At 44.8% G+C, this 26,595-nt stretch overlaps 2 protein-coding genes across 2 annotated transcripts in view; both read right to left on the minus strand.

The window, feature by feature from the left end:
- Window positions 1-275: 275 nt before the first annotated feature.
- LOC147034340 (uncharacterized) lies at window positions 276-2,388 on the minus strand. Its single transcript, XM_085887112.1, has 2 exons — window positions 1,689-2,388; window positions 276-1,559 (listed from the first exon to the last, which is right to left on the minus strand). Exons 1-2 carry the CDS (start codon window positions 1,909-1,911, stop codon window positions 1,264-1,266), a joined length of 519 nt encoding a protein of 172 aa, XP_085743238.1. The 5' UTR covers window positions 1,912-2,388; the 3' UTR covers window positions 276-1,263.
- Window positions 2,389-12,209: 9,821 nt separating this feature from the next.
- LOC147034341 (uncharacterized) overlaps window positions 12,210-26,595 on the minus strand; it is a 36,597-nt gene continuing 22,211 nt past the window's right edge. The window contains exons 2-4 of the mRNA XM_085881085.1: window positions 23,096-23,182; window positions 18,516-19,028; window positions 12,210-12,582 (exon numbers count right to left, since the gene is read on the minus strand). Coding sequence (XP_085737211.1) covers window positions 12,545-12,582; window positions 18,516-19,028; window positions 23,096-23,171 — 627 coding nt within the window. The 5' untranslated portion in view covers window positions 23,172-23,182 and the 3' untranslated portion in view covers window positions 12,210-12,544. The remainder of the gene's footprint in view (window positions 12,583-18,515; window positions 19,029-23,095; window positions 23,183-26,595) is intronic.

Raw genomic sequence — 26,595 nt, forward strand, 5'->3', positions numbered from 1 at the left:
AAGGTGTTAAACACTTCCAATCCGTCTTCCTCAACACAATGGAGGAGAATCGCCACTTGGACATCTTCCGTCTTGCTGTCGGCCCCTGTGACCTTCAAGTAAAACTTAAATCGTTGTTCCTAGCGTTTCCAGTTTTAGTAAGGTTTGTTTACAGCAAAATAGGATGGTACCGTTACAAGCCGGATAAAAGCACCAAATTTGGCATGCAGCTACCTATTATGATTACAGAAATTTCTGTTCAAGGAGCCACCGAAAATCGACTCTGAAGGTCAAGGTCAAGGTCATGATTCAAGGTCATGATACAAGGGTAAGGAATCCGCTATATCTCTGCAGCCGTTCATTTTAGGCCATATAAATGTATTAGCAACAGATAGGAATGTGCCCCTAATCTATCAGGAAAATACATTTAGAAGCCGCTATGATGATGTATATGGTATTTATGAAGTCATCACAGCCAATAATTGAAGCAAATAGTTGAAGAATCTCCTCAGTTTGCTTCAACTATCATAAAACTATAAGAAATTATTGCAAATATAGTTCAGATGGAAACCGTGTCCCAAAATCCACTTTTGAGTACGTTGTGATGCTCCTGAAGGATATGACGTCATAAACAGTGTAATGACGCTGCGTACACTGGGTATTACGATGTCCTCATGATGCATCACAGAAGCTGAAGACTACCATTTCTGGGCTACATCTACCTATTGCAGATGAAGGTCAGAACTGGTTGACTACAGCTTCTGCGATGCTGCACAACAGAACATGCTCTGTAGCCCTACTTCTACAGAAAATGTCGCTATCCATGGCGTCATTTGGAAAATGACATCATCAGTTACAAACAAGAGTTGAGAAATTATATTTGCTCCAAGTGTAAATCAAGTCAGGTGATTATTATCCAGTACTCACAATTACTTTCCACACTGACACCGGCAAAGTGGCGTACACTTCAAGGAGGCACCAACACACTTGCAAACACGACACTGCTTCTTGAAGCTGCACTTTATCAGCAGTCTAGAGGCGGCGGAAACTGCCGGTTGCGTGATCCAGACGGGCTGCCAAGAACCATCTTCTGCGGTCCAACCAAACCCATTCGGCATGACATTGCATCGTTTTGGTTCATCGCTGGTAACCCAGATACTCGACTGATACAATGCCCTCTTGAAATGTTGATACAGCGCATCCTGAAATAATATGGAGGGAATACACAGGAATATTTTCTGGAGTAATCGTAAATGTGGAATAATTTTCGTGAATATAGCAGAGCTAGAATTCGGCATCGCTACTTATCTGTGTTGGTGGTAGATGGTTCAAACTCTCGATTGTCTTCTGACAGAACAGGTTCTTTCTGGTTTCGTTGACTGAGTTGGACTTGCCAGACATATCATATAGCCGCACGACAAACTTCTCAAATGCCTTAAACTCGTGAGAATCACGATCAGCAATGACGAATGGATTTTCTGCCAGGTGTACGAAGGCGTCCGTGACTTCTGGAGTTTCTAACCATGCCTGCCACGCCGTTGCTTTCCCTTTATTCATGAATGCAAAGGTTGTGTCACAACCTGTCAACGCATGAAAGATGGGTAGCGCTCACAATCTTGCTTCGCCGATGCAGTGAAATAAAAAGTTCGGAAGTTCCTTCCAAAACCAAAACCAACCCATATGTCAGCGTTAGGGTGTTGCTGATTTACCAGATGGAACATTGCAGGGCATGCTTCCGATCTCCCTGAACTGCGTCACATTTTCCAGCAATTTCCAATATGTCTCCTCAACACTTTCAGCACCTGCAACTGGGCAGTTGGTGGGACATTTCAGTGGATCCGACGTCGAGATTTGGCATATGACGCATTTACTCCAGTCCAGCTCTGTTTCAACTGCATCCTGCTCCTGGGTCTGAAATTGATAACAATGCATAGTATCCCCAGAATATTCTGAATAGTGTTCAGTAATGATGGTAAAATAGGGCAGATTAGCTTATATCCGAATCAGCTAGCACGTTAGGCACTGCCATCACGGTACCTATTGGCATAATGGCACCAGTTTGCGTGGTTTCTTTTCGATTGTTTACAGCATGAATAATTCATGGTCCTCACGTTAATGCTCGGGGAACATTGTTTACTTTTTTTTTACGACGGAATGAAGTTGAAAATTTGCTGAAGAAGGGTCCAATAAACCCGGGCTACCCGTCAATATACAAGATTCATATTCTTTACGATGATGTTCGGCTGCCTAGGCCTGTTGGTCTAAGCTCTGTCCAAGATGCACTCTGCTTACATCTGAACAACATCAAATATCTGAAAATCAATTTATCCGAGTTAGGCATTAGTTATTTTATAATTTGGTTTACGCAGTTCTTCAGCTAAAATGTAGGGTCGGTAGGTCGAAATATGAACATAAATATAATTTCAATTTTTAGAAATTATATATTTTTATAATTTTTTTCTGGATGTTCCATGGAAAAGACAAGGGTAGGTGGGGGGGGGATAAATATAAATCCTGGAACAGGAGGATCTAACAAAACATTGAAGATGGAAAACCATTCAAATGCAGGATGCCATTGTTCACTGTATCATCTGATGTGAAAAACAATAAAGAAGGATTAAAACTTGTTTTTACAATATAGTCTGGCATGTTTTTCTTATAGGAACCTGTTGGATCATCAAACAAATGGAAACAATGCTGAGAAAATTAATGTCCAAGTCGTAGATGTGTGTGTGTGCACACCAGTGCATAGTGCTGGATATGATTAAAAAAAAGGTGTCTACTCGGAGTCAACACGCTCAAAACGGTCAATCAGAGCCATAACCTGCTTAGTTTTCAGTGGGCATCTGATCGTACCGTCTCCCCATCCCCATGAGCACATCAAAGGCTGATTTCTGGTCCGTTGAAGGCTGAATATCAGCATCTCGCAGGGAAACTTTGACGTACTTGGCACCGAAATCTTTCAATACGAAAAGCGGTGTACAACTTTCGATGGAAACAAAATCGGCACGATCGAGAGTAGCCTGCGAATCATCCCTGCTGCTGCACTGAATTGATGCAATAGTTCGGCCAGAATATTCGTCGTCAAGATGTTGCGTGATTAAATCACCAATACAGTCACTCAAATTTATACCGCTGACATACTTCTTAACAACTCATGGCTCGCAGACTTCCGCTTCTGTCACAGTCACCGTGTGGCTCTAAATGGAGTTCTTTCATCCCCTCTTCCTGTCCAGGCTGGAGTTCCTCAAGGTAGCGTTGTGGGCCCTGTTCTTTTTCTGGTTTTCAGCAATGATCTCTCTGACTCTCTGGAAAATCCTCTATATCTGTTTGCTGATGACTCCACGCTCTGCTGTACCATCGGTCATCCCTCAGACCGGCAAGCAGCAGCTTCTTCGCTCACTGCAGATCTGGATGAAATCAAACTGGTCCAACACTTGGAACATGTCTTTCAATCCGGACAAACCTCACACTCTCACTATGTCTCTTCGAAAGGACTGTTTAGAAAATCCCCCCATCCACTTTTTCAACAATCCTCTGGAAGAAGTCCTTTCTTTCAAGCTTCTGGGTCTCACTATCTGCCATGACCTTCCCTGGGAAAGCCACATTTCAAACCTCGCCTCCAAAGCCAGTCGCCGACTGGGAATCCTCTGTCGTGCAAAGTCCTTCCTCGGCTCACCTGAGCTCCTGACCACTTACAACGCTTTTGTCCGCAGCCTGATGGAGTACTGCTCTCCCCGCTGGGCTGGTGCTCCCGCCTCCCACCTTTCTTGGCTTCACGCTCTAGAAACCAAGCATTTCGGATCATTGGCATCTCCCACAATGAGGCTGAGTCTTTGGGCCTCTCACTCATTCACCGCAGGTTGGTCGGTGGTCTTTCTGTCTTCTACCGTCTCCTCTCCAGCCTCGCCCCCCCCCCCACCAGCTCTCTCTGCGATTTGTCCCCACCACATTTCCACAGGGCGCTTAAGGTCCGCCAACAACCCCCTTCTGGTAAAACTACCAAAATCACGAATCACTGCTCACCTTCACTCTTTCATTCCTCTTTTTTCCCCATCTTTGGAATAAACTCCCTCACTCTATTCATTCCCATTCTTCCCTCCAGGCCTTCAGAACAGCTGTTCACCACCACCTCTTATCATCCCCAATCTAAATCATCGATCTTTTCTACCCCCGATAATCCACCCCAAACCCACCTCCTTCAAATTCCCTGCTTTCCTTCCTGAAAGTCCCCGTAATGCCCATCTTGTATTCCCCATCTTCCCCGCCCCATTACTTTCCCTTCCACAGATCTCCTAATATCTCTGTTCCCCACTGTTTTGTCCTTCCCACTCCCTCCCCTCTTGTCTCATGTCCCCCATGATGTGCGTTGTGTGTTAGCTCTCACACGAGCCTCGACAAGGTATACAAAAAAATATATATCACTTTCACCCCAGAAACAACAGTCAATCTGAACCACGCTGGCTACTGCTCAGACGCCATGACCGAAGACGACTGCGCAGTTTGGTTAAAGGTGACTCGGCATTTTGGAGCGCAGCACGAAATTATATTTTGAAAATAAATGCCGTCGTTTACATTTCGGGTTTTGAAACTTTTGCACCTTCGGCGGAAAATGTATAAATCTAAAAGGCTAAAAATGTGTTTTATATTTATATTTCATTTCGGCAAATATACCATCGGCGGATCCGTAAACCAAGTTGTAAAATAACTAAGGCCTTAGGGGTTTTACTTGAAGAATCCAGATGCAGGCATGCATATGTTATATTTTACCTTGCTCTTCATCAAAAATTATTCAGAAGCTTCATTTTTTTAAAAAAAATTCCATAATGCAGTTTCAATGCGAGACATCCAAAATATTTACTGTGGAACTTCTGAAGCCGTTTCTCCAAAAGGGAAGTTTTTTTTTAAGGAAATTGGTACATTTCTACATCAGATCAGTTAGTCCATGGGCCCAGGCATATATCGGTACCATCTGAGGAAACCAAACTTTAGGGCTACTAAGTTATTGGTAGGGACTATATGATTATTACCTTTGCAAACTTTGTTGCGAAGGTTATGTTTTGATCGCTGTGTATTTATTTATGAATATGTGTTTGTTTGTTTGTTTGTTTGTTATTCGCATAACTCCAAAAGTATTGAACTGAATCGCAGAAAATTTGGTGGGATGATTGTTTATTATCCGAGGACCATTTGATTAGATTTTGGGAGCGATCAGCTCAAAGGTCAAGGTCAAGGTTATGAAAAGGTCAAAATCGTCTTTTTACCATAGCGCAGTCAATTTGTATCCAATTTGCATGCAACTTATGCCAAAATGTTCAGAATTCAATGCCCCATCTTGTGATATGTGACTTGACACAATTACGTAATAACCCTTATTAGCGGTTGGGAGTCAAAGGTCAGTGGGGGGGGGGGGTCACGACATTGCAAAATGTGCGCTTTTAGTCATAACACGGTCAATTCTTATCCGATTTGCATGAAACCAACACCAAAATGTTGACTGTTCTGTTCCCCACACTCTATTACCAATTACAAAATTAAGAGTACAAAGGTCAAGGTCGAGGTCATGAAAAGGTCAACATCGTCATTTTGCCATAGTGCGGTCGATTTTTATCCAATTTACATGCAACCAATGCCAAAATGTTGTGAATTCAATGCCAAATCTTGTGATATACGATATGACACAGGAAATTTAATGTTTTTAAGCCATCATAACACATATGAGATGGCAGATGTGGTACGAGATTAAATACCCTCACAATCAACGGTTTCTGAGGGAGGGGGGGCAAAATGTAGCATTGGCGAAGGTATGCACTCTACTGAGTGTCCGTTCTAGTTTCAATATGTGATAACCGTTCCAGAAGAGCAGCTTAGTGTATGTATTTTGCATTTTTACCATTTTACCATTCTGAGATATTGACGTTTTGGGGGAAAAAAAAAATAAAATAAAAAATAAAACCAAGGACCACTGGGAGGAAGTGGCAGAGCTGAAGTCCACGCAGGAGGAAGCAGGCACCCGAATGCTTCTGCATGCTCTGCATGCAGCAGAGGATGGGTACAAGGCTGTGGTGATCACTGCCGAAGATACAGATGTCCGCGTGCTGTGTCTTGCCTTCAATAAGGACATCCCATGCCCGGTGTATCAGAAGTGTGGTACGCAAACCCGCACACGGTTCCTAGACATTGACAAGCTTGCTAGATCGATGGGAGACAGTGTCTGTGATGCCCTGGTTGGACTGCACGTGTTCTCTGGTTGTGATACAGTCAGTGCCTTTGCAGGCCGGGGAAAGATGGGTGCCTTGAAGCAAATGAAGTCGGATAAGACCTACCAAGAGGCCTTCAGTCAGCTCGGTCATTCATGGGAAGTATCCACCGAGCTCTTTCAGAAGCTGCAAGAGGTCACCTGCCACATGTACGTGCCGTCTACCAACACCACGAAAGTCAATGAACTCTGACATCAACTCTTCTGTGCCAGACGGGGAGAGATAGAGTCCAGTCAGCTTCCACCATGTGAAGACTGCCTCTTCATGCACGTCCTCCATGCAAACTACCAGGTTGCTATTTGGAGGCGCTGTCTGCAATGCCAACCCTATGTTCCAAGTCCCAAGGGTTGTGGATGGACCACTGATGATGATGGGAAGCTGGCCATCGAGTGGATGCAGGGTTCTCCAGCACCGGATGCAGTGTTGCAACTGCTTTCCTGCAAGTGTGGACGGTCATGCAAACTCCCAGACTGCACGTGCCTTGCCAATAGCCTGAAGTGCACTGACATGTGCAAGTTGCGAACCTGCAGCAACCAGCCCGCTGATGTCGAGGAAGAGGTTGTAGACCTCGAGGACTCTGATGCTGATAACAGTGATGAAGACTAGACTACTGATCCATGGTGTGAATGTTTTGGCACAATCACAAGGACATTCATGGCTACAAATATGCATGAGTAAAACATAGTACATAAACATGCCACAGTAGCGTGGTGAAATTTGGGTTATCCGTAAATTTCACATTTTGGACGCTTGTTGGAACTAGGGTAGGGGAAGGGCAATTCCTTTAACTGTGGTAAAAACTTGTAAAATGTTCATAAATGTTTTCCTCATACAACATGTGCATGTTGTAGGCTACTGCGGTTCAGTAGCACTCCCCAGGGAACTTGTATGACAATATTATAAATTATAATGTACTGAAAATCACTAATCAGCAACATTTTGATCGGCCCTATTGTTTGCCCCTTTCTGCCATAAAACAAATTCTGCCTTCAGGAATGAAAGGATTATTCGGATGGTATAAATAAAGCATTTCAGACATGTATTTGTGGTTTGCAGTTCATTCTAGCCCCATGTGGAAACAGCAATTACATCATTAGTGAATGTTTCTGAGTTTGCCTTTTCGTTTTAATTATGCGGAGGGTGGGTACATTCCAGAGATGATAACTACCAATAAGCTGCCAGTCTGCAATGGTTATCACATCAAAATATGATGGATACATATATACACCAATTCAAAAATCAGAACTAGGATTGGTTTCCTTAGATGGTACCGACAAGTGGAATTTCTGGCCTGGGCCCATGGACTAAGTAAGGTTCTAAGCTCCGTATCCTTAATCCTACTGTGGTGAATTAACGTGAATTGAGGGACATGACGCGGGATCACATGTTGTGCGTCTCGCGTATAAGGGGAGGTCTCTGCGGCACAAGTGATTGTCCCCGGGGCATTGCTATTGACATCGGCTGTTCACTTGATGCTCGTTAACTGAAGGTGCTCATTGACTGGTGAGAATGGAGATTATATCGAACTCCGTGCTTACGCGGATTGTCTGCAATGGTTAACTGCACATGTATACGTTACTGCTTATGTACTCCTAGCTGAACCTGTATTCCCCGGTGTGCCCACAGAAGCGGCTCCAATCAAATGGAATAAAGCCTAAACTCTGAAGGTTCATCTCTCGCTCTCATTTCACCTACTCCCATCATTGACATCGATATGCCACGTCACCTGGTCTGGTGCATTTTGGATTGGACAACCAACCACCTATCTACCGACCTACCTGTTAAGATAGCCACACTATTTATCAAGGAATGCAGATTCGATTCCTTCACCACGCAAATTGGTCCAAAATAGTACTACAAGGTAGGCCGAGTTGCCCTGGTAGGTCTTGCGTTCCACTGATTTTTTTTGTCCATGACCACGCATTTTTTTCAATAATGGAACCGACTTCAACAAAATATTTTTATCCCAGTCTATGAGTACATCCCGGGTTTTCCATCATAAACTTGAATTTCAGCTTACCTGGTCGACGTTGCCTTCCATTATTGCCTTTGATGGGGTTTCAGCGGACAAAATTCATCGGACTGCCTTGAAAATCGCGGTCAAAAGCACCCTGTGGACGCCATTTTGACGATCAATGTTCGAGGAAACTACAATCCAAATTAGATGGCTCCTCGGCCAGAATTCATCAGTACACCGCCTATTTTCTGTGAAAACATGGACAAATGTGTCCAAGAGCAGCGTCCTAAAGGTTTTGCGGGCTTAAAAAAAAAAAAAAAAAAAAAAAAAAAAAAAAAAAAAAAAAATTTAAAAAAACAACAACAACAACAATAACTTCCGATATTTCGTCACGTGCCTTGATTAAGCCAATAGCGAGACCCGTCATAGTGTATTTACGTATTTACGAAATAAATAGTGTATTTACGAAATTACAACACATTAAATGGAATAATCTTTAAATAGTAACGTGAACTTTTCGAAACTTAAAAGTAAATGTCCGAATATATTTAAAAGCTCATGATAGACGCTCTCAAAAGGCACCCTCAATGCGAGGATGTGTACAGGTGTTTAGTATTTAAGGAGATCAGGATCCTGTATATAAAAGAGCTGAGTCCTAAAGGTTTTAGAAGAAGAAGAAGAAGAAGAAGAAGAAGAAGAAGAAGAAGAAGTGTTTTTTTTAATTTAAGACAAGAAACAGAGTGTGTAGTTGGGGGTGGGACGGAGAGATGGGGGTGGGACGGAGAGATGGAGATGGAGATGGGGGTGGGGGAATTGGGAAAACTGGGGAAAAATCGGAATTGATGGTAATAGGGAGAGAATACAAATAAAACGAGGGGACCAATCGTACACCAAGAGGGGAAAGACGAGTAGGCCTCAATGAGCCTGATAAGACAAGGTCGACGAAAACTCACAAAACAGCACGATTTTTGAAACAAAACCGAACTAGGAACACACAGTAAACATGAACATGAGAAAATAAACAGTTAAAACGTGACAAATCACGATCGGAAACCGAACTTTGAGAAAATCGGCAAAGACCCCGAAGAAAAGCAGCTGTCGCTTCAAACCCAGAACCGGAAGTTCCTCAACTAAAAACCAGTTAACCTATTTCCATCATAAGCAGAGTAATATAGACAGTTGTAGCAAATCTCAACACTCATCTTTTCTCTAAGCTCCAATCTCTGATTTTTCACTTTGACACTTTATTATTTGTCAACAATACATCGATGTTCTCAATCTCACACAATTAAGAGGTCAGGGCCACCTCTCTGCGAATCTCCTATGCATTTAATTGTCTGGTTTTACCAAGCTATCAGATAATGTTGTCACTGAGGGTTCCCTCCAAGGCTGGCCTGGTGATCAGGTTTCCTTTTGCTTTCAGGCAGCAGGCTGCTTTGTTGACTTGGAGCTATCTTTCATTGACTACCTTGGAAAGCCGGTGTTCTTCTTGGTAGCATGCTGGGACCGTTCCTGTTATTTGTTGACATTATTGACCTCTGTCACTGGAACATCCATTGTATTGCTTTGCAGGTGATGACACCACACACTTGCAAAAAATAGTTTCTCATCCCTGCATCAAGCAGAGGAGGAGATTGGGACTATACTCTGTACAGACCATTGGTGCTGCTTTAGCAGTCTCCTTGGCTATTGGGCACAATCCTGGACGGGTCATCACTTCAACACAGGATACCAGCAAGCTGGCACTCATTTTGCCGACCTCGGAAGGGTGACAGTTCAAGTTAACCCCACCTGGTATTAATTCAACAGCTGAGCAGGATTTGAACTCAGGACCCAAAAATCCAAAGCCCACCACCGTAACCATTAAGCCAACACCTGTGTTCTCCCCTTCCACTGCTACTTTTGGTCTATTACATGCTGATCGGTTGTGATTACAAACAGTCTGCATCAAGCAGACTTTGGCAGCAAATCGAGAAAATATGCGATCGGTCATGACCTAGAACATGTCTTTCAATGTAAGAATGAACACTATTTCACTTTTTCCCCCCATAAGGACCGGCTGTAAATTCAGACAATTTTTTTCCTCCGCCCCCGAAGGTGGCGTTAATCAAGAGTCAGTCTCCTTGGCTGTTGGGCACAACCCTGGAAGGGTCGCCACTCCCACACAGTATACAACCATGCTGGCACTCATTTTTTTTTTTTTTTTACCTCTGGGAAAGGTGTGGTTTCTGGAGCTCTCTCACTCTCAGTTATAAGCAGCTGTTGACAGTCATCTCAAATCATCCCCCATTCACAACCACGATCTTTTTTTCCGAAGGTTCCAATTTTTCCTTCCCGAGAGTTTGCGGTCGTCTCCATCTTATTCATCCCCCCCCCCCCCCCCGTGTTCTCCCCTTTCCGTAATTCTTCCCCACACCCCTTATTGGTCCAAGTCTTCCTCCGTTTTGACCCTCAACCCTGCTGTTGGTGTGTTTCCCCTCCTTCCACTGTTACTTTTGGTCTGTTACATCCTGATTAGTGATTACAACCCTCCCTTGTGCTGTGGTGCACTTGTATGTTTGCGTCCATATGCACCGGTTTTCCCTTTTCCCTGTTTTGTTTGACTCTGTGCCTCCTGTAAATCTGCTCTTCTATGACCCTTGACATACCTAATGAAAGAAAAATTGGTAAAATCACTGATGTTGCATGCATTCGTTTAATACAGCGATATAAAGTGAAAAAAAAAATCTGGAAATCATCAGATCTAGAAATTCTGGGTTGAAAAGGCATCATGTCTTGTGTTTCACATTAAAGTTTACATTGTATGTATTTTTACAATGGCTGTACACATGCATGCTGTCATGTTTATAAATGGTCAATAATTACCCATTACTAAAGCAAATGATGATCGACATTGTGTTTACACATCATTACCTCTGCCACCGAAGGTGAAGGAGGTTATGTTTTCTCCCCTTTCTCTGTTTGTTTGTTATTTGCAAAATCGAAGATATTTCAAGTATGTTGGTTCGTCGATTTTGTTATTCTGTCTGTCCGTTTGTCTGTCTGCAGGTCACAATTTAAAACCGATCTTTAAGAAACTTCACCACATGGTAGAGTTTGTCACAAGGAAGAAGCCTATTGTTTTTGAGGTCAAAAGGTCAACATTGGCCAAAGGTCAACAACTTTGGTGAGATTTCTAAAATCCTCAATTTTCATCCGATTGCCTTGAAATTTGAAGAGGATTTGCATATCAGGTCACTGAATTCAACCATCAATTGTTTTGAGGTCAACATAGGCCAAAAGGTCAACATCGGCCATATTTCTAAAATTGTCAATTTTCATCCCATTGACTTGAAAGTTGCATATTTGGTCATTGAATTCAATTACCAATTATTTTTGAGGTCAAATATATTTTATGGATTTTGCAAGTATCGTGCTCTGCACGACGTCGTTTTCATGTTTGTCTGCCTGTCTGATTGTGTGCAGATTTGGATGAAATTTTGTGGGCAGGTTGGGTGTGTGACGAGGACAAACTGATTAGATTTTGGTGAAGATCCCCATCTGGATACGGCTACTAGAATTTTGAAGTGATTCTTCACCATTGAGAGATAGGGCCAAAAACGATATATAGTTGTGGAGTTGTGGACGGATATATATATATATATCTCAAAAAGTTGTGGACGGATTCGGACGAAACTTATTGGCCCGGTTGGGTGTGTGACTGTAAAGAAATGCTTCAATATTGGTGAAGATTGGAATCCGGATCCAGATCTGATAGTTTTTTTTAAATGATTCTTCACCATTGAGAGATTGGGCCAAAAATGATATGTAGCATGATATTTCAAAAATCTCTTGGGCCCGATATGTTCTTGTGGATCAGGTATTACATGGGGGATGTATGCACTCTACCGAGTGCCCTTCGAGTTTACAATGTGACCATTTAAAAAGTTTTTATAAGTTTGCATGCAAGTGAGTTTTTAGCATTTAATGATGGTAGATCATACACTTGATAATTCAACAGTGATATCGGAGAGTAAATTATGCAGTTTTATTATTTTGTGTGCAATAAAGTGATTCGGCTTTTGCAATGATACATCATCAGAAGGAATATCTAGACAAAGTCGGAGGTTTAAAAAAAACAATTGCATGTTGAAATTAACTTGGAAAAAATTACCAACACCAAGCAGCTGAAGAAAATTATATTTTCTAATTATCAATTTTACTCTTCCCATGCAACACCAACACAGGTAGGCGTATGATTGACCATTACATGCAGGAGTGAACAAAATCTTTGAAACTACGTTGCATTAAAAAAAAAAATTTCAACAGGAGAGCGTTAATCTTCGTTGAAGTAGCTGCTTCTTCCATGTCATTTGCATTCATGTTTTAATAACCATTCTCGCAGACCTGAAAAGTACAAATCACCTGTGATTCAGCAATACTCGACTTTCTAAATGACATTTGAATGATAAATGAGGCATTTTGTGCATGCATTGTGTGTGTTTACACTGACTCGGTTCTGCTCGACGGGCACTTTTAACCTGCCGTTGCTATATCCTGAAATCTGTAATTTAAATCGACTTTTAAACATAATTTCAAGCATTTAGACGAAACAATGGCAATTTCCAAATCGCTAACCATAATTGTTGTGTTCTGGAACATTTTGCCGACCTCAGAAGGATGACAGGCTGAGTCAACCCCACCTGGCGTTAATTCAGCAGCCAACAGGCCTCAACCTCAGGACCTGAGGATCTCAAGCCAGTCAACATAGCCGCAAAGCCACCAGGCTTTGGGTCCTTTATAATGTCCCTAAAAACAGTAAGTTTCCTGTTTTTAATGATTTTCAATTTTTTTGGACTGCAAGACAGGCAGACAGTATAAAACTAGAGGGGGAGCACTCGGGAGAGTGCAAAACCTCCGCCGCCAATACTGCTGGGTCACTCAAGTGAACCTTATATCTTATTCATTAAATATGATGTCAACAGTGCTGACAGTTATAGTTCATTGCAAAAAAAGTTCATTCAGTTATAGTTCATTCAATGCAAAAAAAAACATTTTTTCTCTAAATTTTTTGGGGGAGGGGGTTGGAAATCACTTAAAACATGTAGAAATGCAAAAAAATATTTTTTTTTTCTCAATTTTTTTGGGGGGGTTGGAAATTATTTAAAACATGTAGAAATGCAAAAAAAAAATTTTTTCTCTAACAATTTTTTTTTTTTGGGGGGGGGGGACCAAGTCCAAAATTTAATGGCATGATCCTTGGACCATACCTAACCATACCTAATGCTTCATCTTCCTCTCTCACACATGTGGTACTCTTTACTGTTTCACAATGCACTACTCTTCTGCTATTTTAACAGACTGCTCTCATTTCGACCTCTCCTTCATTCCTTGCCTAAAAAATCCAACTATTACAGCGCTTCTTCTCTCCATGCTCTGAATTCGCCTTCATTGCATCCATCAAGAATTGTGTTAAATCGCATCTCTGACCTAAAACTTTTAAAAACCACAGTTTGCCATGGATGCTCGCTTTCCATCAACCATTCTTTTTTTCCAACTTCAGTGCCAACTCACCCCCCTCACCCCTCACTCTCACTCTCAAAGCAACCATCCCACTCTTCTCCCTCCAAGCCTCCCTCTCACCTCTTTCAAAAATTCCCCCTCACCTTTCTCCCACCTTTCATCCCCCTCACTCTTCCTTCTCTAAGTTGCCCCCCTCTCATCCACCAACCTGCCTCCCTCCACTGCCCTCTCACCTCCATCTCTTCACTCCACCTTCTCAAATCCTCAACTGCCATCTTCCTTGTCTCTTGTCCCCCCTCTCTCACAGCACCACAGAGCCTTTTCTCCTCCTCATTCGGCCCCCTCCCCTCGCTATTCTGCAATACCCCACACTCCTTCAGCAACCCTCCTTACCTCCCCCCTCGTCCCTCGTCCGACCCTCCCCCGCCCCCTCCACCTCCTGCACCAAAAGCCTCCTCCCCTACCTCTTCATTAAAAGTGTGGACCTCAAATATCCGGGGCCTTCGCTCAAACCTTTCAGATCTTTCCATGCAGGTTGCCACTGACAAACCAGACATTATCTGCCTAACAGAAACTTTCCTCTCCCAAGACGTGTCTGACTCCCAAGTATCTCTCCCTGGTTACTCCCTCTTACGGTATGACAGACCTGAGCCTCGTCCTGGTGGAGGTGTTGCTCTCTTCATCAAAGACTCTATTCCTCACTCTCCCTGCACTGCTCTCACTCCCCCACACCCCCAGGAATACCTCTGGCTTCGGCTTCCCTCCACTCCCACCTCATGTTTATATGTGTACTGTACCGTCCACCGAACAGTGATGACTCCATCTACACCTCACTCTCCGAAAACATGGACCATCTTCTATCTTCTCATCCAAACTCTCTCTTCCTCTTATGTGGCGACTTCAATTGTCATCACGCCAGTTGGCTAGGTGTGGGTACCTCTCTCACCTGCCATGGGACATCAGCAAAAGCTTTCTGTGACTCATTGGGACTGACTCAATCGGTCAACTTCCCGACCCGGATCTCAACCAATGGTACTCCATCTCTTCTGGATCTGATTTTGACAAATTTCCCTGACAATATCTGCTGCTCTTCCTTCGCTCCAATTGGTTCTTCTGACCACGTCCTTATTAAAGTGGACATCTCTCTGGCTGTTATCAGAGAACCACCTCACCGCCGTCGAGTCTGGCATTTCACTCAAGCCGACTGGCAGGGTCTCCGAGCAGCCATCAAACTTACAGACTGGTCTCCTATCACTACTTTCTCAAACATCAACTCATCCTGGGAATTCTTTCAAAGAAACTTGCTCTCCCTCATGCACAGATTTATCCCCTCTCGTGTTCAGTTGTCTTACCCTTCCTCCCGCCCTTGGTTTACTGAAGCTTGTGGCGAGGCAGTTGTCCTGAAACAACTTGCCTTTGCCTCATGGAAAGCAAACCCAACTGAGGGCAATCTCAGTTCTTTCCACAAAGCTCGGAACAAGTGTGTATCTACCCTCAGGAGAGCCAGAAAACAACATCTTTCTCATCTCAAGTCTGAACTCTCAAACCTCTCTCCCTCCTCAAAATCCTGGTGGCGTTTAATCAAATCTGTTTCTGGTGTATGTTCCCCCTCCATCCCCTCCCTTACCTCAAATGGCCGCACTGCTGATTCCACACGTGATAAAGCTGAATGTCTAAACTCGGTGTTTGCAGCTAAATCTTGTGTCCCAAACCCATCACTATCTCTACCCACTTTACCCAGTCGCACCCAACTGTCCCTGGACTCTGTATCCTTTTCTCCTGACAAGGTGGAGAGCTTGCTTTCAAACCTCAAGTCAGATTCTGCAACCAGTCCAGACGGCATCAGCCCACGTGTCCTCAAAGCCTGCTCTTCTGCTCTTGCTCACCCTCTCTCTGTTCTATTCACCCTCTCATTTTCCCAAGGTCATCTGCCATCTGCTTGGAAATCTGCTAACATCACTGCCCTGCATAAAAAAGGTGCAAAAACAGATCCCTGTAACTATAGACCAATCAGCCTTCTCCCAATCATCAGCAAGGTTATGGAATCCATCATCGCTTCAGACATGAAATCCTTCCTCTTCTCCAATGGCTTGATTTCCAATCATCAATTTGGTTTCAGACCAGGTCACTCTACCCTAGATATGCTGCTACTGCTCTCCCATCAATGGATGGAGGTCCTCAATGCCAGACAGGAAATCCGAGCCGTATCCCTGGACATATCTCGTGCTTTTGACACAGTCTGGCACCCTGCCCTACTCACCAAACTCTCTGCCCATGGTATTCAAGGCCATCTCCACTCATGGCTCGCAGACTTCCTCTCCTGTCGCAGTCAACGTGTGGCCCTAAATGGAGTTCTTTCATCTCCTCTTCCTGTGCAGGCTGGAGTTCCTCAAGGTAGCGTTCTGGGCCCTGTTCTTTTTCTGGTTTTCATCAATGATCTCTCGGACTCTCTGGAAAATCCTCTATTTCTCTTTGCCGATGACTCAACCCTCTGCCGTACCATCTGTCATCCCTCAGCCCGGCAAGCAGCAGCTTCTTCGCTCACTGCAGATCTGGATAAAATCACAAACTGGTCCAACACGTGGAACATGTCTTTCAATCCAGACAAATCTCACACTCTCACTATGTCTCTTCGAAAGGACCGTTTACAAAACCCCCCCATCCACTTTCTCAACAATCCTCTGGCAGAAGTCTTTTCTTTCAAGCTTCTGGGTCTCACTATCTGCCATGACCTTTCCTGGGAAAGTCACATTTCCAACCTTGCCTCAAAAGCCAGTCGCCGACTGGGAATCCTCCGTCGTGCAAAGTCCTTCCTCGGCCCTCTTGAGCTCCTGACCACTTACAAAGCTTTTGTCCGTAGCCTGATGGAGTACTGCTCTCCCCTCTGGGCTGGTGCTCCTGCCTCCCACCTTTCTCGACTTCACGCTGTCGAAACCAGGGCTTTTAAGATCATTGGCATCTCCCGCAATGAAGCTGAGTCTTTGGGCCTCTCACTCAATCACCGCAGGTTGGTCGGTGGTCTTTCTGTCTTCTACCGACTCCTCTCCAGCCTTGCCCCCCCTGCTCTCTCTACGATTTGTCCCAACCACATTTCCACAGGGCGCTCAAGGTCCGCCAACAACCCCCTTCTGGTAAAACTACCAAAATCACGAATCACTGCTCATCTTCACTCTTTCATTCCTCTTTTTTCCCGCCTTTGGAATAAACTTCCTCACTCTATTCTTTCCCATTCTTCCCTTCAGGCTTTCAAAACAGCTGTTCACCACCACCTCTTATCTTCCCCCATCCAAATCCTCGATCTTTTCTACCCTCGATAATCCACCCAAGCCCACTTCCTTCAATTCTCCTGCTTTCCTTCCTGAAAGTCCCTTTAATGTCCATCTTCCCCTCGCCACGTTCCCCGTCCCATCTCCATCCCTCTCCCTTCCACAGTTCACCTGTGTCTGTTCCCCAATGTTTTGTCCCTTCCACTCCCACCCCTCTTGTCTCATGCCTCCTTGCTGTGAGTTGTGTGTTAGCTCTCATACGAGCCTCGACCAAGGTATACAAAAAAAAAAAAAAAAAAAAAACCCCCCCCCCCACCAAGTTTCGTCGAAATCCGTCGAGGAGTTTTTCTGTAATACTGTTCACAAACAAACAAACAAACAAACAAACAGAAAGGGGTGAAAACAGTAACCTCCATCCATCTTCGAAGATGGCGGAGGTTAACAATTACTTCACTTGGCTTTGCACATGAGTGCTGGGAGCAAGAAAATTTGGAGCCAAAGTACTGCTAAACTGCAAGTTCGTGTTGTGATTCATGTTGCGATTTGTGTTCTAGTGTTCAAAATATAACATTCAATCGAAATTAACTTGATCCTCGATCAAAGACTGGGGAATCGACGGAGTGAACCAATTGCTTAACCAACCTTTCGTTTCATGCAAGATCTTAACAAACCTCTCTTAAGTGTCGGGTGTACCTCTGCTTGTTCTACCTTTTGAATCCTCACCTTTGCAGGTTCTGTACCCAGGCATCATTATTTTTCCTGCTCATGACGCTGGCCCTTCCCTCTTTGCTTTTGATGGGGTTCTTGTTCGCTATAGCGAATGCACATTGAATTTGGATTCCAGACTTCCTTCAGCTCGCTAGTTGCATCACTTACTGAGGCAAGCTATGCAATGTTCCTGTGCATTCGGGCAGGCATTTGGAAATTGTCCAGGAAGTTCACTGGCGATAACTCGCCTACTGTTCTCACACCCACACAACCAATGCTCGTATTGATGGGTCCTCTGGCTTTACGTTCATCCGAGGGATGGTGCACACTGATGAATCGCCCTGCCTGCAAAATGACAGATTACAGCTTGGTCGAGATTTGAACGCAGGCCAGATAGTTCAGAGGAGAGTATGCACAACTCACAGATACCCTGCCAGCGCCCCCTCCTTTTTGGGTTGATCGTCTCTTCTTTCTCTTCCTGACAGTGCCGGGATATCCTGTCGTACCTCCTCTCCCCTCCTTCTCTCCCTCTCCTACCCAATCCCCTCCCCACTCTCTCCCACCTCCTCCTTCCCCTCCCCACCCTCCTCCTGTACCTCTACCATCCCCTCCTCCCACCCCCTTGACAAAAAGGTTATTCTGCCCCTTTTGTGGCATGTGGTATTTGCTGTATATTTGGGTACCGGTAGTGCTCTATAATCTATTAAAGTGGGATGCCATGAAGGCAAATGAGTCAGAGTGGCCTCCTCATGCACATAAACTCCCCCTGTATCACGAAAAGTTGTGGTCACTGTTCAGAAACCGCACAGGTATTCATGGACTACAATGTCATCTGTGACTTACATTTATAAATGCTGTCTCTGTTTGTGTTCTTGTCACCATAGCTTGGGCCAGACACGTTTTCATCCTGGTCATACAACAATTCTTCTCGTTTCTCATTTGGATTTTTACAGGGAATATTTAACCATTCATTGACATGTTCCCAACCTCGTTGTTCTCTGCGCGCTACTCCGTTCACTGGATATTCACATTTAACTCCCCATTTACGTTCTTTTGGGTTTGGTTGTATATTGTCGAGGTTTTCCTGCAAGCTCGGCCTTTGTCGTTCCTCATATCCCATGAGGTATTTGCTTGGGATTCGATGTGGCACTCCTTCGTCGTCTTTGTCGTTCTTGTAATAATACTTTTCAACATCCTGATCATATTGATCTCTCGAATGTGGTGGGTTTGCCTCATGAAACGAACTCCATTCTTTACGTGTGCCCCTCAAAACGTTCTCAATGTCGTGTATCAGTGCTTCATCTGGTTCCTTTCCTCTTATGGCCGAAAACCTGCGTTGGTCTTGGGCTTCCTCTTCTGAAAAAAAGCAGAGCAAACAAAATTATAAAGCTGTAACATTGAAAAGTAGCTATATCTATTTATTAGGTATTAAAATTTTATATATATATATATATGTATAAAAGGGCGAAGGAGGAGAAGGAAACGGGGAAGGCGGATCCAGAGGCAGTGGGAGAGGGGGAAGGGTAGAAGTGTGCAGGTGAGAGTTGGAACTCTGAATGTTGGGACGATGACTGGCAAAGGGCGAGAGTTGGCTGATATGATGGAGAGAAGAAAGGTGGACATACTGTGTGTACAAGAGACCAAGTGGATGGGGAGTAAGGCTAGGAGCATTGGAGGTGGTTTCAAACTGTTCTACCATGGTGTGGAGGGGAGGAGAAATGGTGTCGGGGTAATCCTGAAGGAAGATTATGTCAAGAGGGTATTGGAGGTGAGGAGAGTGTCTGACCGAGTGATGAGTGTGAAGTTGGAAATTGAAGGAGTGATGATGAATGTCATCAGTGCATATGCCCCACATATGGGGTGTGAGATGGAGTATAAAGAAGATTTCTGGAGTGAGTTAGATGAAGTGGTGGAGAGTGTATCCAAGGATGAAAGAGTGGTGATTGGAGCAGGTTTCAATGGGCATGTTGGGGAAGGGAATAAAGAGGATGAGGAGGTGATGGGTAGGTACGGTCTCAACGAGAGGAATGTGGAAGGGCAGATGGTGGTAGATTTTGCAAAAAGATTGGAAATGGCAGTGGTAAATACGTATTTCAAGAAGAAGGAGGAACACAGGGTGACGTACAAGAGTGGAGGAAAGTGCACACAGGTGGATGAGGTCTTAAGCAGGAGATGCAACCTGAAAGAGATTAGAGACTGTAAGGTGGTGGCAGGGGAGAGTGTAGCTCGACAGCATCGATGGGTGGTCTGTAGGATGATTTTGGAGGTGAGGTTGAGGAAGAGAGTGAGGGCTGAACCAAGGACCAGATGGTGGAAGCTGAAGGAGGAAGATGTTGCATGGAATTTAGGCAGGAGGTGAAACAGGTGTTGGATGGTGGTAAAGAGGGGTGGGATGATTGGGCAACGACAGCAGAAGTGGTGAGGAAGATAGCAAGGGAGGTACTTGGTGTGACATCTGGACAGAAGAAGGAAGATAAGGAGACTTGGTGGTGGAACGAGGAAGTACAGGAAAGTATAAGGAAGAAGGGGTTGGCAAAAAAGAAGTGGGATAGTCAGAGAGATGAAGAAAGTAGGCAGGTGTACAAGGAGTGGCGGCGCAAGGCAACAAGAGAGGTGGCAAAGGCCAAGGAAAAGGCATATGACGAGCTGTATGAGAAGTTGGATACAAAAGAAGGGGAAAAGGATTTATACCGATTGGCAAGACAGAGGGACCGAGCTGGGAAGGATGTGCTGCAGGTTAGAGTGATAAAGGACGCAAATGGAAATGTGCTGACGAGCGAGGAGAGTGTGTTGAGAAGGTGGATGGAGAACTTTGAGGAGCTGATGAATAAAGAAAATGAGAGAGAGAAGGTTGGAAGAGGTGGAGATAGTGAATCAGGAAGTGGGGTGGATCAGTAAGGATGAAGTGAGGACTGCTATGAAGAGGATGAAGAGTGGAAAGGCGGTTGGCCCAGATGGTATACCACTGCAGGCATGGAAGTGCTTAGGAGAGATGACAGTGGGGTTGTTAACCAGATTGTTTAATCAAGTCTTGGAAAGTGAGAGGATGCCGGAGGAGTGGAGATTAAGTGTACTGGTTCCGATTTTCAAGAATAAGGGTGATGTGCAGAGCTGTGGAAATTACAAAGGGATAAAGTTGTTAAGCCACACCATGAAGTTGTGGGAAAGAGAAGTGGAAGCTCGGTTGAGAAGAGAGGTGACGATTTGTGAGCAGCAATATGGGTTTATGCCAGGAAAGAGTACCACTGATGCGATGTTTGCTTTGAGAATGTTGATGGAGAAGTATAGGGAAGGCCAGAAAGAGTTACATTGTGTGTTTGTGGATTTAGAGAAAGCTTATGATAGGGTGCCAAGAGAGGAGTTGTGGCATTGTATGAGGAAGTCGGGAGTGGTGGAGAAGTATGTGAGGGTGGTGCAGGATATGTATGAGGACAGTGTGACAGCGGTGAGGTGTGCGGTCGGAATGACGGACCGGTTTAAGGTGGAGGTGGGATTGCACCAAGGATCGACTCTGAGCCCTTTCCTGTTTGCAATGGTGATGGACAGGTTGACGGACGAGATCAGACTGGAGTCTCCATGGACTATGATGTTCGCGGATGACATCATCATCTGTAGGGAGAGTAGGGAGCAGGCTGAGGCGAGCCTCGAGAGGTGGAGGTACGCACTGGAGAGAAGGGGAATGATAGTCAGTCGGAGTAAGACGGAGTACATGTGCGTAAATGAGAGGGAGGGTGGTGGTATGGTGCGGTTGCAAGGAGTTGAGGTGGGCAAGGTGGATGGGTTTAAATACTTGGGATCAACTGTCCAAAGTAACGGAGAGTGTGGGAGAGACGAGAAAAAGAGAGTGCAGGCAGGATGGAGTGGGTGGAGAAGAGTTGCAGGAGTGATTTGTGATAGAAGGGTAGCTGCAAGAGTGAAGGGGAAAGTATATAAGACAGTAGTGAGACCAGCTATGTTGTATGGTTTGGAGGCGGTGGCACTAACAAAAAGACAGGAAGTGGAGCTGGAGGTGGCAGAGTTAAAGATGCTGCGATTCTCGTTGGGAGTGACGAGGATGGACAGGATAAGGAATGAGTATATATATATATGAGGGACTGCGCAGGTAGGACGGTTTGGAGACAAAGTGAGAGAGGCGAGATTGAGATGGTTTGGACATGTGCACAGGAGGGAAGCGGAGTATATCGGGAGAAGGATGCTGAGGATGGCGCCGCCACGTAGGAGGAGAAGAGGAAGGCCAAAGAAGAGGTTCATGGATGTGGTGAGGGCGGACATGCTGGTGGTTGGAGTGTCAATGGAAGATGTGGAGGATAGAGCGAAATGGAGATGGATGATCATATAGAGCGAAATGGAGATGGACCCCTAACGGGAGCAGCCGACAGTAGAAGATATATATATATATATATATATATATATATATATATATATATATATATATATATATATATATATATATATATATATATATATATATATATATATATATATCTCATTCTAACCACTGACTCACTGACTGATATTAAAGTGCGGTACCTTCCAGGTGATATGGAAAGCTGAAATTCCGTGTGCCTACGGACATTGAAGCCAATACACCAGGAAAAATCACAGAACTGTCAGAAATCATCCGTAAATGAAAATATAAAGAAATGAAAATAAATAAATGAAAATAAATGCAGGTGAGCGACCAGAGACAATGGGGGAAGCAAGGTAATTTTGCATGTCAATGGACATCAACGCCGATACACCAGGAAAAAAAAATTAATCACAGAACCATTGGAAAGTGTCCATAAATGACAAAAAGAAAATGAAAAAAAACAACAAACATACAGGTAAGTGACCCAAGACAATAGGGAGGCACAGTTTGTTATTGCTTACAATTTGTAAGCATACCCCGCTGAATATATATATATATATATACATATATATATATATATATACATATATATACATATATATATATATATATATATATATATATATATATATATATATATATATATATATATATATATATATATATATATATATATATATATATATATATATATATATATATATATATATATATATATATATATGGGACCCCCTAATTTGGGGGGGGGGGTGCCTGTCCAATCGCGTCATCATGTGTGAGGCATTTCTAGCAGGAAGGGACATCAGGGTGAATGGTGGGACAAATGGGGGGGGGGGGATGTGAGGATGGCCAGGGGTTGGGGAGGGGTTAAAACACTCTGCAAGGGTAAATTTGGCAAACAGGACGACTAATTGGTCCATCAGAGAAGCGACGAGTCAGCTCTGCTCATACTATATAGATGTACCCCTGGCTAATCAGATCGATTAAAAAAGGAGGCACAGGTAAGGATCGAAACTGTACAATAGTGAGTTTTCAACAGCAAAGGATGATGCAATCGTAGGTGTACAAATACCGAGGGCTTTTGCCTTGCTGCTGAGAAAGCAGTTGAACAGTAGAACCGTGCAAAGCACTAAAGTCTTCATCTCCATTATTCTTCACTCTGGAAAGATCAACAACATGATTATGTAGTTTTAGGGTTGATGCATCTCACACAACAAATCATCTTGTTTATGCCTCCATAGTCATAAGCACTGGACGCATTGTTTTTGAGTTGTGTGCGTGCATGAGAACCTGTACTGTGTGTGCGTAGCAGATTATCGTAGCTGTGATAACTTGTGAACTGCTGAGGGTATTTTGACCAAACTTGGCACAAGTATGGACAATGATAAGAAGGAGGTCTGATTACATATTGGGTTCAAAATATGAAAGGTCAAGGGGGCATGCTCCCTTGAATTGAAAAGCATAATTTTGTTATCGCAATAACTTGTGAATCACTGAAGGATTACAACCAAATTTGGCACAAGTATGAACTGCAAATACAAATATGAACATGAACGGATTCAATTGGTGAAAACGGTTCAAAGATCATGTTTTTTGTGTGTATGCACATAATCTGGAATGCGAAAGAGCAAGAACACAGAACAAATCAGGACGCAACGTAACAAAAGGAACAACAGAAGGAGAAGGGGAAGATGCCAACAGCAGGGCCGAAGGAGAAAATAGATGGAGACGGATAAACAAGGGATGCAAATAATGAGGAGGGATAGGGGAGAACACAAGGGGTGGAAAAGATGGATACAGAAGAAAAAATAGGGGGGGCGGATTTAACGGGTGGAGGAAAGATCATGGTTTTGCATGGGGGATGATTTGAGATGCTGGTGAACAGCTGTCTTGAAGACCTGGAGAAGAAAATGAGATTATAAGAGTGTGGAAGACAGATCCACAGGCAGGGAAGGAAAAGAGAGGAACAAATGAGTAGAGGTGAGTCGTGGTGCTAGATTTTGGCAGTTTCACTCGAAGGAGGTTGCTGGTGAACTGCATGAATCCTGCAGATACCTGGGGTGAGGGGGGGAGAGGCAAAGGAGAGAGAAGCAAAGGAGAGAGAGGGGGAGAGAGGGAGAGAGAGAGAGAGGGAGAGAGAGCGAGAGAGAGAGAGAGAGAGAGGCAGAGAGAGAGAGAGAGAGAGAGAGAGAGAGAGACAGAGAGAGAGAGAGAGAGGGAGAGAGAGAGAGAGAGGCAGAGAGAGAGAGAGAGAGAGAGAGAGGCAGAGAGAGAGAGAGAGAGCAGAGAGAGAGAGAGAGAGAGAGGCAGAGAGAGAGAGAGAGAGAGAGGCAGAGAGAGAGAGAGAGAGTGAGAGAGAGAGAGAGAGGCAGAGAGAGAGAGAGAGGGAGGCAGAGAGAGAGAGAGGCAGAGAGAGAGAGAGAGAGAGAGAGAGAGAGAGAGAGAGGCAGAGAGAGAGAGAGAGAGAGAGGGAGGCAGAGAGAGAGAGAGAGAGAGAGAGAGAGAGAGAGAGAGGCAGAGAGAGAGAGAGAGAGAGAGAGAGAGGCAGAGAGAGAGAGAGAGAGAGAGAGAGAGAGAGAGAGAGAGAGAGAGAGAGAGAGAGAGAGAGAGAGAGAGAGAGAGAGAGAGAGAGAGAGAGAGAGAGAGAGAGAGAGAGAGAGAGAGAGAGAGAGAGAGAGAGAGAGAGAGAGAGAGAGAGAGAGAGAGGCAGAGAGAGAGAGAGAGAGAGAGAGAGAGAGAGAGAGAGAGAGAGAGAGAGAGAGAGAGAGAGAGAGAGAGAGAGAGAGAGAGAGAGAGAGAGAGAGAGAGAGAGAGAGAGAGAGGCAGAGAGAGAGAGAGAGAGAGAGAGAGAGAGAGAGGCAGAGAGAGAGAGAGAGAGAGAGAGAGAGAGAGAGAGAGAGAGAGAGAGAGAGAGAGAGAGAGAGAGAGAGAGAGAGAGAGAGAGAGAGAGAGAGAGAGAGAGAGAGAGAGAGAGAGAGAGGCAGAGAGAGAGAGAGAGAGAGAGAGAGAGAGAGAGAGAGAGAGAGAGGCAGAGAGAGAGAGAGAGAGAGAGAGGCAGAGAGAGAGAGAGAGAGGCAGAGAGAGAGAGAGAGAGAGAGAGAGAGAGAGGCAGAGAGAGAGAGAGAGAGAGAGAGAGAGAGAGAGAGAGAGAGAGAGAGAGAGAGAGAGAGAGAGAGAGAGAGAGAGAGAGAGAGAGAGAGAGGCAGAGAGAGAGAGAGAGAGAGAGAGAGAGAGAGAGAGGCAGAGAGAGAGAGAGAGAGGCAGAGAGAGAGAGAGAGAGAGAGAGAGAGAGAGAGAGAGAGAGAGAGAGAGAGAGAGAGAGAGAGAGAGAGAGAGAGAGAGAGAGAGAGAGAGAGAGAGGCAGAGAGAGAGAGAGAGAGAGAGAGAGAGAGAGAGAGAGAGAGAGGCAGAGAGAGAGAGAGAGAGAGAGAGAGAGAGAGAGAGAGAGAGAGGCAGAGAGAGAGAGAGAGGCAGAGAGAGAGAGAGAGAGAGAGAGAGAGAGAGAGAGAGAGAGAGAGAGAGAGAGAGAGAGAGAGAGAGAGAGAGAGAGAGAGAGAGAGAGAGAGAGAGAGAGAGAGAGGCAGAGAGAGAGAGAGAGAGAGAGAGAGAGAGAGAGAGAGAGAGAGAGAGAGAGAGAGGCAGAGAGAGAGAGAGAGAGAGGCAGAGAGAGAGAGAGAGAGAGAGAGAGAGAGAGAGAGAGAGAGAGAGAGAGAGAGAGAGAGAGAGGCAGAGAGAGAGAGAGAGAGAGGCAGAGAGAGAGAGAGAGAGGCAGAGAGAGAGAGAGAGAGGCAGAGAGAGAGAGAGAGAGAGAGAGAGAGAGAGAGAGAGAGAGAGAGAGAGAGAGAGAGAGAGGCAGAGAGAGAGAGAGGGAGGCAGAGAGAGAGAGAGAGAGAGAGAGAGAGAGAGAGAGAGAGAGAGAGAGAGAGAGAGAGAGAGAGAGAGAGAGAGAGGCAGAGAGAGAGAGAGAGAGAGGCAGAGAGAGAGAGAGAGAGAGAGAGAGAGAGAGAGAGAGAGAGAGAGAGAGAGAGGCAGAGAGAGAGAGAGAGAGAGGCAGAGAGAGAGAGAGAGAGAGAGAGAGAGAGAGAGAGAGAGAGAGAGAGAGAGAGAGAGAGAGAGAGAGAGAGAGAGGCAGAGAGAGAGAGAGAGAGAGAGAGAGAGAGAGAGAGAGAGAGAGAGAGAGAGGCAGAGAGAGAGAGAGAGAGAGAGAGAGAGAGAGAGAGAGAGAGAGAGAGAGAGAGAGAGAGAGAGAGAGAGAGAGAGAGAGAGAGAGAGAGAGAGAGAGAGAGAGAGAGAGAGAGAGAGAGAGAGAGAGAGAGAGAGAGAGAGAGAGAGAGAGAGAGAGAGAGAGAGAGAGAGAGAGAGAGAGAGAGAGAGAGAGGCAGAGAGAGAGAGAGAGAGAGAGAGAGAGAGAGAGAGAGAGGCAGAGAGAGAGAGAGAGAGAGAGAGGCAGAGAGAGAGAGAGAGAGAGAGAGAGAGAGAGAGAGAGAGAGAGGGAGGCAGAGAGAGAGAGAGAGAGAGAGAGAGAGAGAGAGAGAGAGAGAGAGAGAGAGAGAGAGAGAGAGAGAGAGAGAG

The sequence above is a fragment of the Eptatretus burgeri genome, chromosome 1, assembly GCF_056783735.1.
Source record: "Eptatretus burgeri isolate ZD-2024b chromosome 1, Ebu_testis_v1, whole genome shotgun sequence".
NCBI lineage: Eukaryota > Metazoa > Chordata > Myxini > Myxiniformes > Myxinidae > Eptatretus > Eptatretus burgeri.